This window comes from Trachurus japonicus, chromosome 15 (genome assembly GCF_045865225.1).
Source record: "Trachurus japonicus isolate A0001 chromosome 15, Traja_1.0".
Classification (NCBI taxonomy): domain Eukaryota; kingdom Metazoa; phylum Chordata; class Actinopteri; order Carangiformes; family Carangidae; genus Trachurus; species Trachurus japonicus.
In genome coordinates, this window is record NC_140921.1 from 19,659,892 (window position 1) to 19,672,103 (window position 12,212).

Sequence of the window (12,212 nt, forward strand, 5' to 3'; positions counted from 1 at the left end):
TAATGAGGATTCATCCCCTGGGGACCACGAATATCTGCTCCAAATTTCACTGCAGTCAGTCAGTCAGTCCCATGCCTGTCAAAATACTTCAGCGACATACCAACCGACTGACTGACACTGCCAACCTTAGAGCTGTGCTGCTAGTGTGGCCACAAACAGAAGCACGACATATTTCACAACACCAAAACCTATATGCATGAAGTTACACGGTACAACACGCACCATGTTGTCACAGCAGTCTACTGGAGAAAGAGTATAGCAGCCTGGTTGTAAAGAGACGAAAAAATACTCCCAGTTCTGACCATTAAATTAATATATTATTCTGTAATGACAAATGGGGTTATAACTTATTCCACAACAGCAAGGGAGGACACATAGAAAGAATCTTGCATTTCAAGAAAAACTTCATTCGGTTGTGCTCACTTGAGGTTTACCAATAAGTCATCCAACAGAGAGTCCTACAGAAAGGAGCCCATTATCGCTATGCTCAGACAAATGTAACATATGGACTACCTGGTGGAGACCGAGTTGAGCTGAAAGTATGAATACATTTCACTAGTGTCTGAAGAATTTATCCTGTGTCTGCAGATGCCCGTGTGTGTGTGTGTGTGTGTGTGCATCTGCCTGTACTGTATGCGCTGGTAGGTACAAAGAGAACCCATAATTTCTCTATGAGAGTGATAGCTTATATATCCTTATAGGAGTCACATTATAATGATTCATAATGCTGGTTTACATCAATAAACCGATGTTTATCTGTGATCAATAGACTGATGTTTATCGCGAGAGATTTTATAATGGACATGCCTGCTGTAAAACAACCATTATATCAAACAGACGAACTACTCGTGGCTCACTCGCACACACATAAACACACACAGACACACAAACACACACACACTCATGGAAGAATGCAGGCTCAGTCATGCAAACACACAATCCGAACAGGAGCAGGTGATAATAGGGCTTTTCTTTATGCGGGGTCATGAATAATTCAAAATCCATGTTCTCAAACAGATTCTTGCGTTGACAGAATAATATGACAGATTCTGCTTCTGCTATGAGATGAGAAAGATCACAAATGTTTTAAAGATGCTAGCAGGGGCTAAATTGATCTGCTGTGTGTGCTGTTGGTAAGCTCTTAACCAATGCAATATCATGATATTTGAGAAAATCCAAAAGCCTTTTTGAGGCTACACGTTTATAAATGTATATTTCCCACCCCAGCTATTGTACACATTGCTATTTGACATCAAACCATAAGGCAAAATGCAGCTTTCTGTTGAACAGTTTCAAACTATGACACAGAGCCAAACACAATGATATTTATGTTTATTTATTCATTTTTTAACCTCCAAACAATTGCAACAAGTTAATATTGTATGTAAAATTGTTGCTACTGTTTTAACACTGTGAAGCACTTTGTGGTTTCTACCAGCGAAAGGTGCTATACAAATAAAGTTTATTATTATTATTATTAAAATTGTCAGTTGTTAGTTATGTCATCATATCTTGCTCAGCTTTGATTATATGAAACCAATGATTCGTCATTCATTTCATCTGTTCTCCTGGTTGCAAGACTAACAAAACATGTAAGGCGTCATTTGGACTCTGGAAATGTCCTTGCAGGGGGAGAGTGATGGCAGCATTCCTGACGCTTGGCAATTGGCCTTCCCATGAGTCAGTGGAGAGATACTTATTCAGTTTTCATTGTTCAATAAGGCTTTGCATGAATTTCTTCCACCTCTTAGCGTATTGAGCCAACAGCTCCCTAAACGCCAAAGTCTTCATTATGGCCATGGAAAGTGGGCTGGCTCGAGGTCACCCCTGATGTTCCACTGGCTGCCTGGGGAAGACTGGAATTAGAAAGCGACCGCAGTCACAGGCCACGGCAACCAACCGGGCTGAATGACTCCAATCTCCTTTATAAGTCTGGCAACAGATTAACAATGTTGTAAACACTGCGTGGTACAGGATGTTGGGGGGGATATAAACAAGTTCTTTCAGATTCTTGCGCTGCTGTGGCTGCATACTCTCTGTGTAGTTTTGGAGCATTCTTTGGGAAGGCTGCCTTACAGACACTTCACTCTGAAACTTCCTGGAAATAAATAAACAATAAGGCTCTTCATGCAGCATCTGCTCGGATGGAAGACATTCAGTCAAAGCCTGAAAGAGATGGCCGCGCTAATGAATGTTAACTGTGCACAGTAAAATGATTAGAGTGGGCTGACCAAACCCTCCAAAAAAAGTAAAAACTTGGAAAAATAGAATTGTCCTGGAAAATGACTGCTTATATCTACACTACCCAATCTAATATCTCCCTTTTATGCATATGCAAATAGTTTCAAATACACAAATTAACTGAGCTCCGACATGCATGAAGGTCATGCACATTAATTTCTCATTCATTAACTTTTTTTGTAATGCATATGAAGATAGATGGACCATTATTATGAATCTTAGGCTTTGTTTTGAAAAGATCCATCTATGAGAACAAAACACCTTCCTCCATCTTCAGTGGTAGGACAATGTGATGAGCAGATGACTGCACCTCAGCGTCCACGTGTCCACTACGGTTCCATTATTTCCATGAAATCATTCAATAGACATTGAGTGCTATTGGAGAGCCATTGATGCTGCATTGTGTCGGTGACCGACCGCTGAAGCAAAGACTTTCTATTGGATTTAATAGCTTCTCAGAATTAGGTCTACCGTGAGAAGTGTGAAGAAAACGTTAAGGATCAAGGTTCCCTTACGAGTTCCTTTATTTGTTAAGCAGCTCATGAACATCTTACTCTTACCTGGAAAACACTGCACTGTGGGCTACACACACAAGCATCCCCCTGGGAGCACACATGACTGAGAAGATGGTAAAGTAAAGGGGGTTAAAAGAAGAAGAAAAAAACAGCAGGTTTGAGTTGCACCTGCACTTGGAGCAACTTTTCCAAAGAGAGCACAAGTTGTCTCCTTAGGCATTATCGTTCTTCCAGCAGCATGAAGGCAAGGCGGTCACCCATCCAACCCATCGGGACAGAAGGAGGGGGTAATAAAAAAAAAAGAAAAGGACCAAACACAACCAGCTATCTTTCAGGTCCTGCTGATAAGAGCGCGCAGGTTGCATTTGGAAACCATATCATTCTCGTGCGCTCATTAAAAAATACGTGTTTCCCAAAAAAACAACAAAAAAAAGTCCTTAAAAATGAGGATTCCTGCTTTAGGATGAAGCTGCTGCAGCGAAGCGCGGCGTTGTCTGAACACAACTGAGAGAGGGTCCAGTTCAGGGGGGGGAACCCTTTTGACTCGAATTAAGGGGAGGCTGTATAAGAGGAGGCGAAAAAAAAAATCAGGGAGGAGGAGGAGGAGGAGAGGGGCAGGGAAGAAAGTGATGGTGGTGCCAGACGCAGCGGCAGTAAGAAGCGTACGTACGTGCTTTATCTTAGCGGCAGAGTGTGTGACGTGATATTGCAGCCTTGCTCCCGGAGCTCTGCAAGCGCGTCTATTCCTCTCTCTGTTGTAACTCACTGGCCCCCCAACAGCTCACATCCACCCACCACGGATCCCTTCTCTCTTCTTCTTCTTCCTCCTTCTTCTTTTTTTTTTTTTTTTATCTCCCCCCTTTTTTTTGCCAGAGGGGGAGCGGGTGTGTGTGTGGTGGTGGCGGTGGGGGGGAAGGTTGCGCGCTCGCGACTTGCCGGAGAAAACATATCAGTGGGAAATAGAGACGTGGAGTCTGCCGAATTAATTTATGGTAATACTGTAAGAATTGCTCTCTTCTTTTCATCACTCCAAGAATTTCTTTCTCTCTCTCTCTCTCCCTCTGTCTCTCTCGGTCTGTCTCCCTCACTCTTCTCTCCCTCTCTCTCTCCCCCCTCTCCCTCTCTCTCTCTCACTCTCTTTCTTTTCTCGGTGGCTGTCGTGTGTTGTTGCGCTCCGTTTTGATGGGAAAAACCCAGAAGACGAAGAAGACTGGGGGGATATGAGCGGGCAGACCGGAGTGTAACGCATTTTTATTTTCCATCCATTGAAGCATCTTGTTGCACCGGACTTCTATTGTCGGGAATGGGGAGTATTGATTCACTGGAGGGCTGCAGAATTTATTTATAAAGGATGTGGTCAAGTATGTTGGAAAAATAGCCATAGCTTCCGCAGTGTAAGGTAAGAACATCATTATTATTATTATGATTATTAATACTGGTATTATTATTATTATTATTATTATTGCATGGAGCCTTGGAGCAGCTGAAAAGCTCATTTTCATATGTCATCTGTCAGTTAAAGTTTAGCCTCCTCCTGTTACATACATGTCCTGTCTATTCAACACCATGGCTCTGGAGCTCTCAGCCGCTCACATTAGTCCCCGAGTGCTTAACAGATGATTTTTAAGAGCTGATCTCTCTCTTAAGAGGCAAAAATCACTTTAAAGTGCCGAGCGTCGAACTGACACCGCATGAGATGTAGCCCGTGTCTCTATATTCAGATTTCCTCTGGAGACGAAATTGCTCTTAGAAGCCGAGGCAATAAAAAATCAGCGTCTCCTGACGAGCGATTTCTCGTCTCCAGAATACTGATCTTTCTTTTTTTTTTTTCTTCTTTCGTATAGCCTTGGCCGTGAATCTTGTGGAAGGATGTGGAAACATTTATCGCGTCTAAAAAAGCTGATTTGACTCCACGCCGCTTCCCCAACAAATCCTTATGTAACACAAACATTATCCTAATGTGATGTGACGGGCAGGTTTTATCATTCAGAGGCAAGAAGTTGGAGACATAAGTGCAAATTTATCTTTTCTCTGGACTGGACTGGTATCTATAGCCTACTTGGGATTTTAACGCCTACACACACACACACACACACACACACACACACAGCCGCACACAGTTTGAGACACGCACACACGCACACATGCACGTTCTGCTGTGACACTGCTCACAGCTGCATTGCCTGTAGGATTAAAGCAATCAGGACATCGCATTGCATTCTCTCTCTTTCTATCTCTCTCTCTCTCTCACAGACACACACACGCACAGTTGGGCACGCACGCGCGCGATTGCAAGCTCAAACACACGCAGACACATTCAGACACACATGCACAAACAGACACACAAAGGCTCTTTATCAAATTGCATTGTCAAATATGTCAAGCCCTGAATTTCGGAGACAGGCAGGTCGTGTATAGTGGACCGGGTGCGCGCAGCAGGAGACAAGCAAATAGTGACCGGTGTGCAGAGGCTTTTCTGTTTTTTTATTTTATTTTTTATTTTTTTATCTTTACCAGTCTGTGAATTTATCCCCCTCACATTTATCTCAGTGTCGTGAGGAGAAGGAAACAGACTGAATCACGAAGAGAGAGCAGCTTCTTTTTTTTTCTTTCTTTTTTTTTGGGGGGGGGGGGGGGGGCGGGGTTACTGCGTAAAATGAGCAGTTGCATCCCACAGCTCGCGCGAGGAACTGCACTGACTTGGATTATACTTTCACTGTTTGTCTTCTGATGCCACATTTTCTTCTAAACGGCTACATTTGAATATCACCGGGGGGATCGTGCCATCCTACCAAATACGACCCCAATTAATAATGTCTAAATGACTCACATTATTGGACTCAACCCCCCCCAGCCCCCTCCAACACCACCACCATCACCACCAACACCACTACCACCCCCCACCCCCACAATAAATAAATAAATAAGTAATGGCCGCAGCGACCACAAGGTGGCAATGTTTGCACAAAGTATAGTAATGAAGGAGACAGGTTTGGGGGGATGCAAAAGACACGTTGCTGAGGTTAAAGTGTCCCTTTTTTTTTCATTTTCATAGTGGTACGTGATAAGAAATATGTGAAGCACATCAGTCAGACCTGATAGAGATCATCTATCATGTTTCCTGTGTCCTCTGCTCTAACATTCCTTTGTGTAATCCTCTCCCATCTCTCCTTGCAGGCCAAATGACATAGGATGAAGGCTGTTCGAAACCTGTTGATTTATATATTTTCCACCTATCTTCTGGTTATGTTTGGATTAACTGGTGCCCAAGATTATTGGTGTTCCACTCTGGTGAAGGGGGTCATTTATGGATCATATTCGGTGACTGAAATGTTTCCTAAGAACTATACAAACTGTACATGGACGCTGGAGAACCCAGACCCAACCAAATACAGCATCTACCTGAAGCTATACAAGCGAGACTTGAGCTGCTCTGAATACTCTTTGCTTGCTTATCAGTTTGACCATTACTCACACGAAAAAATCAACGAGTTGCTGAAAGTCAACGAGTCTATAGTGTACCTGTGCGATTCGAAGAATATTTATGTATTTTTGCTGTATGACAAGAATTTTGTTCAACTCCGGAGAGTTTTCCCTTACGATTACAATGGATTGACGCCACAGAAGCTGGATGAGGAAGAGAAGTCCACTGTGGAGTTTCTGGTGTTGAATAAGGCGAGCCCTAGCCAGTTTGGGTGTCAAGTGCTTTGTACATGGCTGGAAAACTGCCTGAAATTAGAGAAAGGGACAGTGGAGACATGTGGGATCGTGTACACGAAATGCACATGTCCTCAGCATTTAGGCGATGGAGAATCAGAGAGCATGCTCATGCTCAACAACGTGGTTTTACCTTTAAACCCACAAACGGAGGGTTGCTTGTCACCCCAACTACAAGCTGGGCAGGTCTGCAATCTGAGTGCAGAAGTGAAACGGCCTCCTAAAGAAGGTAAGTATCCTGTCACCTTCCTCCTCCATGCTGAAATAGATGTAGATCTAATAGACTACTGTATGTGTAGATAAGATGGTAATCATGCCAGTCAAATGTGCACGTCAATCACTCCCTTCTCTGCCCTTATTGCATGTTTGAAGTGTGATGGCCCATGAAACAAAGAGCACACATAGATATATAGACTGCAGTTGGCTCAGAAATGTGTCAACTTCAAGAACAAAGCTGCCAGAGGAGTTGGGTGCAGTAAAAGACCACAAACCCAAACCACCTTTAAAGAAAAACAAAAAAACGGGGGGGTCTTTCATTTGGTTGGATTGAATTCAAAATGCACCATCATTGCTGTGAATTTAAAATGGCTGTTTTTATTTTTTGTACACATCAGCACAGAGTTAAAATGGCTGCAAATCCTAAAGACTATTTTATTGTGTGTCTATACATTTATGTCAGTGTCATCCATACAAAGACCAACAGTGGTCAATATGGACACATCCCTCGGTTGTTATTGACATCTATGTCCCACATGGAGTGATTGGGATCATGGATGCAGCAGTGTCAGAATACATCACATTGCACATGCAATGGATAAGACTGAAGACTTCAATTCCTCATCGAATTCTGTACAAACTAACAATTTAAACATGTTTAGATCAAAGATTACTGAACAAAAGAGAACCAGTGTCTTCCAAAGCTGCTATGTCCTATAGAGATGCTACCTGTCCAGTGTTGCCATAGAGCAATGCAACGTGTTTTCACCGTATGTTGGAACTGAGCAACAATTATTATATAGTCAAGAGCTGACAGCAAAAAACAAAAAAAAGTCATTATCATAAGACCCACTCGCAGTTGTTATCCGCACGTGTGCATGAAAGCAAACATAAAACACTTCATACATCCACACACATTCGCAGGTAGACAGCCAAATGAACATTTAATCATAAACGGTTATGATAAGGTCATAATGGTTCTGTTCATTAGTGTCAGCGGGTGGCGAGGTGAGGGGGTGTGTGGGGAGTAGGGGTGGGGGTGGGGGGTGTGTATGGTTCTGTAGTTAACACATTTGTGTGGCTCTTTGAATTACAAAAAAAAAGGGAGCACATCTTGACACATAGCTGCTTGCAGTTTAACAGATAGCACAGAAACCCCCTAGAGGAATATGCTACACACTTCAGAGGTGAGGTGCGTTTACCGTGAGACATAAAAGAGGGACATTCATCACAGCACGCTGAACCAAAAATAATGAGTCAACCTTTGGATTTTTTTTTTTTTTTTTTTTTTTTTGGTGGTAGGCGGGGAGGAAGAGAGGGAGGGGGTGGGGGTGGAGGTGTGCATATGCGTGTGTCGGAGAGGGGTGGGGAGGGTGATAGCTGGATAGCTGGAATGCTATGGAGCGTCTCCCTTGTGGCTCTTACCAAAACAACACTTGCTGTAATAGCACCTTGGAGAACAGGTGGCAGTTTTCAAATCACGGCAAACAGGTGAGCATCGATTGCAGTAGTTCAGCTGTTTGGTTAACTCCTGCTGAGTGCTGCTACATGCTGCATCCCAAAGTCAGGCATGCCCCCCCGCCCCCTCCCCCCAAACCATCCTAAATGCACTAATACACACTTTCCTCTTGTAGGAATGTTAGTCCTCGATACTAGACTACGCCTAAGGTCTTAAATGCTTTTCTCAGAGTTACTCATGCTCCAAATTTTCACATGATGTTTTAGTTGCGAGCCTCCATCATGTTGGATGACAAACCCATCGTTCACCTATACTGCACCCTTTCAACCCCGGCCCTTGAGCAATAATGCATACAGTTTTTGATGCAAATCAGTATTAAAACTAACCCTGCAGCCAAGTAGCATGTGCGGTAACATCGGGATTGAGAAGTATGACTCACTCATAGATAATTTAATAATTTAGCGAATCTTATGTTAGAATCACAAATATTACTCGGAAGCATTACGCTTATTTTCACAGAGAAAGTCTCTGCTCCCAAACAACATTTGACATTTTTCTATCAGCATGTTAATAACAGCTTAAGAGCACAGCTTATTTTTTCTACCCCCCCTCCCTGCCCCCCCCTCTCTCTCTCTCTCCCTCAGAAGATTTTCCACAAGCTTCTATTTATAGGGTTGGTTGATAGGAGGTTGGAATAAATCCGTTTTCATCTGGATAACGGGGAGATCACCACTGGGTTTAAAAGAGCACTGTGTCTCCTGTGGTATCGTGGTGACGGAGTGGGTGTTCCTGATGAAGAATAAAGCATTACAAACAGTCAACAAGGGCTCCATTTGACAACATCGCTTGTCTTTGATCTGCTCAGTTCCTGGTAGAGGATGGCTTCGGAGCACATCAAAGAAAAGCAAGGCTGGAGGTTGTGTACTCCAGCCATGCCACTGAAATGCCCCTCTAGTGTCTCGCGCAGACGGAGGGAAGCAACACTGTAAAGGTTAAAGCTCTTAACAATTTAAGGTGATTATGCAGACAATGGCTGCATTCCTTGATACTCTACTGCAATTTGAAACACCACAGTGACAGTGATGAAATCCTAAACAGATATATTCCTTGGATGACTCATTTCTGCAGCTTTATTTTTATCACTTTCTCCCATATCATGAATAAAAGTTGTAAAAGGAGGCACTCGCAGGAAGACAGATTTAATCCTTTATTCTTTTTTTTTGCATGTGTGTTCTGTATTTGTGTGGGTTTCATCCCACATCCCACACATGCAAAGTCAAAGTAGGTTTGACTGTTTTCTCAGAGCTGCCCATTAAGTGAATGAATAGTGACTGAATAGCTCTGATGTCCTTGGAAGTACAAAATTAAAAAGGAAATCTTTATAGATTCTCTATCATGGCATTAATTGAATTTTTTCTGGTGCATTTTGTTTTGAAAAGATGATACAAGATCATCAAATGAATCAAAAGAGGCATTCAGAGAGAGCCGGCAGAGATGGACATTTTAGTGCGAAGTAATGTTCTCACTCAGCTATCTGCCCTTGTCTTGCCCAGTCCTATGCAGATGCTCTTGTTTACATGTCTGAAGGCTTGAAATCCTCCTCAAATTCCACATTGTACTGTTCAAAACATCCACAAATTGCACTTGGCTGTAGAAAATAAACATGATGAGGCATTGTCTGGTTTCGTGGCTCTCCGCTCTGCCCTTGGCTAACCAACGCCGTCTCATTCTTTATCCCGTTTGGTTGGAATTTTCCGGTGTTCAAGGATCAGGGTCAAGGAGTCTCATTGTTCGAGAGGAATGTGCTTTGCTGCACGGCTTCCAAGGTGCTCACTGTTAGTGCCTCGGACCGCGACGCTCGTGTCAAGATTCCTCACCATCATAAGGAAACTGTCTCATACAAGCCGAGTCTCCTCATCCAAACATCATTTTGATTCTGTCAGATACCTCAGTTCATATAATCGGGCCAACCTCTGTACCTTCCCCTCCTTCTACTTTATTTTCTGCATTGTCACTGACTTATGGGTAATAGTGGGGGGGGAAAAAAGATCACAAACGTGGCTGTGACAGTAAGATGCCTTCTGGAGATTAGGGTTTATAATTTGTTTCAAAACCGATAATGCCACAAAAACACTGAAGCTCATACATATGTAAAATATTCAAATAAATATTTTATGAGTCCACAAAGTGGGCCTCCAAATTCATTGTTAGTACAAGAAGTAGGTTAGCAACGACTGTGACATCCCAGATTTGAGTCCTGATCCTTTGTTTTTCACTCGAGAGAAAATTGTTCACACTTATGAACATTTATATGACTCTTACATGCTCTATGCAATATGTATAAAATACATCAATTCTTCATGGGGATTCTTTAGCTTTGTTTATCACGGGTGATTTAAGTTAATGACCACAAAACTGACATGGAGGGGAGGAATTTTTCACATCTCTCTGCTGGAGCTATTTTCCCATCATCCACGAAACAATTCCACTTTAAGACTAAATACAGATGCTTATTTGTGCAGTTGCAGATGCTTATTTGATGATCACGGCTCCTGACGATGCAGACCTTGTGCCATGTGTAAAATGGCAATAGGATTTTATTGGCAAATGAAATGTGTGTGAAGCGTTCTAATGCACTGTCACCCGCCAAAGTCCTGAGCACTGCAGCAGCTCAGCCTTGCTGCCTCACATAGTGAGGCCTTTTATTCACTTTGGATCTCAGTCAAGTCACTCAGTAGTCACACTGCATTATGCTCACCCCCATTGTTCAGTACACTTGGAGGCCATTTTAGTTCCAATTCAGTGAAGGAGAGAGCTCAGCTCAACAGCACAGAATCTGTTTGTTTTATCTTAGACATGCATTGTTTGTCTTAAGCTATAGTAAATATCTCGAGTATCCCATGTCCCACTTAAAATCCGGGGCTAAATTATTCCACCTTTTAAGACTTTTGGCCAGCTGTAAGAAACTGTCTCCATGTCCAGCTCTTGGATTGTTAGAATCAGTATTTGAGCTATGCCCTCTGTGTTCATTCTTCTGTATTAAACCTCCCGAGGCAGCTGTGATAATGCTAAAGAAAGTTGTTAGGGAATGACAAGGTCAACACAAAAAGCGTGATAGACTGTAGGACCCTGAAGAATCAGCATGAAAGTGCCAGCCATCTTTTTTTGTCCATGAACTGCATATAAAATTTTGCCTATTCTAGAAAAAGAAGAGAAGAGATTGGTGCAGAGGGTGGAACGATTAAGTTTCATGCTGCAATCAATTACACAGCTTTGGGTCAGTTTTGGTCATGCTTTGTGGAAAAATATACAAAAGAAAATAGCTGACATGAGGTTAATATTTTTCACCAGAAAATAGTTCTGGTTAGAAAAAAGAGGAGGCTGGAGGCAAATAAGCAGTTCTCTTCTACATGTGGCTAAAAGATATACAACTGTATATTCTTCAAACGGCCCAGGTCACTGTTTCTGGACATAAAAATTTATGAGGCTCTGAGGTGAGTCTTAAGTCATTTTACACAGTGTTATAAAACCACAAAAACTGTTGCCATGTTTTAAGTTCTGCTTAAAACACTCGCAGTGTCACACGTGGATGCAAATGGGCTCTTTGGAACCACAAAAGTCTCCATTTTCCAAGCATTACAAATTTATGACGCAATAAAACACAGGGTCCACCACTGGAGACTTGCTGTGGTCTTTATTTTGTACGGCATGTTAAAGAATTATGAAGATGAAGCTTGCAAGCACGCAATTGAAATATAAAATTTTTGCTAATTGTTTAATTAAAACCCCTGAAAGACTGTTTTTGGATTCTATAGGATATATGGTCCAACATGCAAGTTGAGTATGAGGCTCAAATGAAAAATGACAATGTCACATATTTTTATGCATTCAGATTGAAATGGGAGTCTAATTTCAGATTTGCTCTGATGATTTGTTCTCGTCTCTTAGTTAGCATCAATTGCATATTTAAAGTTCCTTTAGAAATTAGTTTTAACCTGTACTTTTTCCACAGTTTTACCAATACAGCATGTGTGGGCAGTTGCCTATCAATAGTCTGGTTGAGT

The 12,212-nt window shown here is 42.3% G+C and overlaps 1 protein-coding gene across 22 annotated transcripts in view; it reads left to right on the forward strand.

Moving 5' to 3' along the window:
* Window positions 1-3,396: 3,396 nt before the first annotated feature.
* The window catches only part of adgrb3 (adhesion G protein-coupled receptor B3), a 110,714-nt gene continuing 101,898 nt past the window's right edge, over window positions 3,397-12,212 (forward strand). For all 22 annotated transcript variants that reach the window (XM_085800281.1, XM_085800284.1, XM_085800289.1 and 19 more), the window contains exons 1-2: window positions 3,397-4,155; window positions 5,934-6,702. In XM_085800281.1, the coding sequence (XP_085656407.1) occupies window positions 5,949-6,702 (754 nt within the window). In that variant the 5' untranslated portion in view covers window positions 3,397-4,155; window positions 5,934-5,948. The remainder of the gene's footprint in view (window positions 4,156-5,933; window positions 6,703-12,212) is intronic.